Source organism: Eleutherodactylus coqui, chromosome 6, assembly GCF_035609145.1.
Source record: "Eleutherodactylus coqui strain aEleCoq1 chromosome 6, aEleCoq1.hap1, whole genome shotgun sequence".
Classification (NCBI taxonomy): Eukaryota; Metazoa; Chordata; class Amphibia; order Anura; family Eleutherodactylidae; genus Eleutherodactylus; species Eleutherodactylus coqui.
In genome coordinates, this window is record NC_089842.1 from 232,029,112 (window position 1) to 232,031,739 (window position 2,628).

At 43.3% G+C, this 2,628-nt stretch overlaps 1 protein-coding gene across 1 annotated transcript; it reads right to left on the reverse strand.

Annotated features, from left to right (window-relative positions):
- Nucleotides 1-1,147: 1,147 nt before the first annotated feature.
- On the reverse strand, nt 1,148-2,068 carry LOC136571876 (olfactory receptor 5V1-like). The gene has a single exon (XM_066572492.1). It carries the CDS (start codon nt 2,066-2,068, stop codon nt 1,148-1,150), a length of 921 nt encoding a protein of 306 aa, XP_066428589.1.
- Nucleotides 2,069-2,628: the final 560 nt, after the last annotated feature.

A 2,628-nucleotide genomic window follows, 5' to 3' on the forward strand; every position in this document is an offset into this window, starting at 1 on the left:
TAGAACCTTGCAATGGCTATATGATCACAAATTAGTCACACTTGACAGATATTGGAGATGCGAGATGGATACTGGATCATATCTTCATATTTGGTGAGAATGTCCCCGCATATCCCCCTTCTGGAATGGTGTGGGCAAGGTACTAAAGAAGCTTTCGCCTAGCTTAATATTCTCCCCTGAGGTGGTTCTCCTGTGGAGACCGACTCCCGCTTTTCACCCCCTAAAACACAAACTGATTGCTCAATTAATCGATACAGCAAAGGCTCTAATCCCCTTGCTGTGGAAACAAAAAGAGCCCCCCACGGTAGATCTATGGAGAGACAGAGTGAACCTCCTCGCAAACCTAGAGGAGCTCTCAAGCTGGGCGAGCGGGACCCATGATAAATTTATAGAGAAATGGAGTCCTTGGCAATCGGTGGGGTACGTCCGCCCTGTGGCCAGTGCAGAGCACACAACAAGTTAAGACTACTGCAAAGACCCTCCACAGTGAAAAATAACTGGGACCTATATACGACCCAGCTCCCTCCCCTAATGCTTTACCTCAGGCAGACCTCTTTTTTTTTTTTAAGGGTCTCCCACTGCCTTCTTTCTCACTGGCACACTCTATGGACACCTCTTAGAGCAGACTGGGCCTCCTATTCCTATCCCCACCCTACCTCTTCCCCCCCCCCCATACCCCCTACTCCCTCTCTCCCCCTCCATCCTCCCTATTCCCAAGACCTGTAAGTTTCCCTCTTTTCTGTTAATAAGGGGTCGATGATGTTTTTCTCTGCCTTCTCTTAATACCGAGAATGTACCCCAGTGCCCTGGTTCACTGCTTATGATCACTCTTTATTAGAGACTCAGAGCTACTTCAAATTATTGTCAGTTTCACTAAGAGTTTATTTCTGTCGCCATGATGAGCCCGGTGTGTACTGAGCTCAGACCCTACTGTGTCAGTTTGTATGTTCATATGGAAAAATTTCAATAAACATTGATTTAAAAAAGAAAATCAAGGCCAAAACTTCTCATTGCCAGTGCTAAATGGAAGGACATCACCAACATCAAGTGGGAAGATACAGCTATACAAATAGATGTTACTGCAATCAAATTATTAGTTAGTCTCGAAACTCAGGCTCAAATAACTATCCATAAAAAGAGAGACTTTTTATAGAAGATGTCTAATCAATTTTCTTGCAGAGTTTTTCACCTCTCGATTTCTTAAAGTGTAAATAAATGGGTTCAATGGTGGAGTAACCACAATGTACATGAGTGCCAGAAATTTATCATTCTGACTGCCTTTTGGCCTGATATATACAGCAATAACTGTGCAATAAAACAGACACGCAACAATAAGATGAGAGGAGCATGTCGAAAATGCTTTCTGTTTGCCTTCTGTACTCCCAATTTTCATTACAGTATTTATAATGTGAGTGTATAATGCTACAATTGTAATAAATGGAAACACAACGGAAAGAACAGCTGCTATCTGAGTGGCCAAATTGCTAACAAATGGGTTAGAACAGGCCAAATTTTGCAATGGAGACAAATCGCAGAAGAACTGGTTGATCTCATTGGGGCCACAGTATTCCAGAAGAATTGTGCAAATTGTGGGTATGAAAGAAATGATGAAGCCAGCTATCCAAGGACACACAGCTAATACACAACAAAACTTTTGGGTCATTATAGCCGCATAACGTAAGGGATTGTTGATAGCCAAGTACCGATCCAAAGCCATAAGAGCAAATAGAAAGCATTCGGTCTCACCCAAAGCATTTAAGGCATACATCTGAACAAAACAACCAAGCATAGATATTGTCTTGCTAGTCTGCACAAGGAGGGCTAAGAGTTTAGGAATAGTTACTGAGACAAACATTATTTCTAGAGCAGCAAAAATAGTTATAAAAAAGTACATTGGAGTATGAAGAGAAGGGTCATGCCTGACTAATATGATAATAGCAATGTTACCAAATATACATACAACATATGCCAGGACGGCAACATTAAAAAGGATGTTCTGAAATGTAACAAAATTGGAAAAGCCCAAGAGAATAAATTCCGTCACAATGGTTTTATTAGCATTCTGCATCCTGACTGCAAGCATGGATTAAAAACAAAGATGGTCATATGCATTGAATGGGGTCAATTACAGTTAACGGGAACCTGTCATCACCTTTGAGTCTTACAAATTATGCTATGGTCTCTAAGGTTAGAAGACAAACAGTTAAAAAAGGGGTGGAACAAAAGAAGAGTATTTAAAGGGGTTGTCCCGCGCCGAAACGTTTTTTTTTTTTCATAGACCCCCCATTCAGCGCGGGACAAACCCAAGGGACGTGATAAAAAAAAAAATAAAATTTTACTTACCCGAATCCCGTCTCTGCAGCTTCTTTCTTCTTTGCAGCCAAGATGGCCGCGGGAATCTTCACCCACGATGCACCGCGGGTCTTCTCCCATGGTGCACCGTGGGCTCTGTGCAGTCCATTGCCGATTCCAGCCTCCTGATTGGCTGGAATCGGCACACGTGACGGGGCGGAGCTACGCGATACCGCGTAGAAGGGGGCGGAGCCAGAACGCCGCTCGTGCCAAGACCGAAGAGAAGGGAGAAGACCCTTCTGCGCAAGCGCGTCTAATCGGGAGATTAGACGCTGA

Coding starts and splice junctions, on each gene's coding strand:
- LOC136571876 (XM_066572492.1), bottom strand. CDS start 2,068: ATGCAGAATGCTAATAAAACCATTGTGACGGAATTTATTCTCTTGGGC.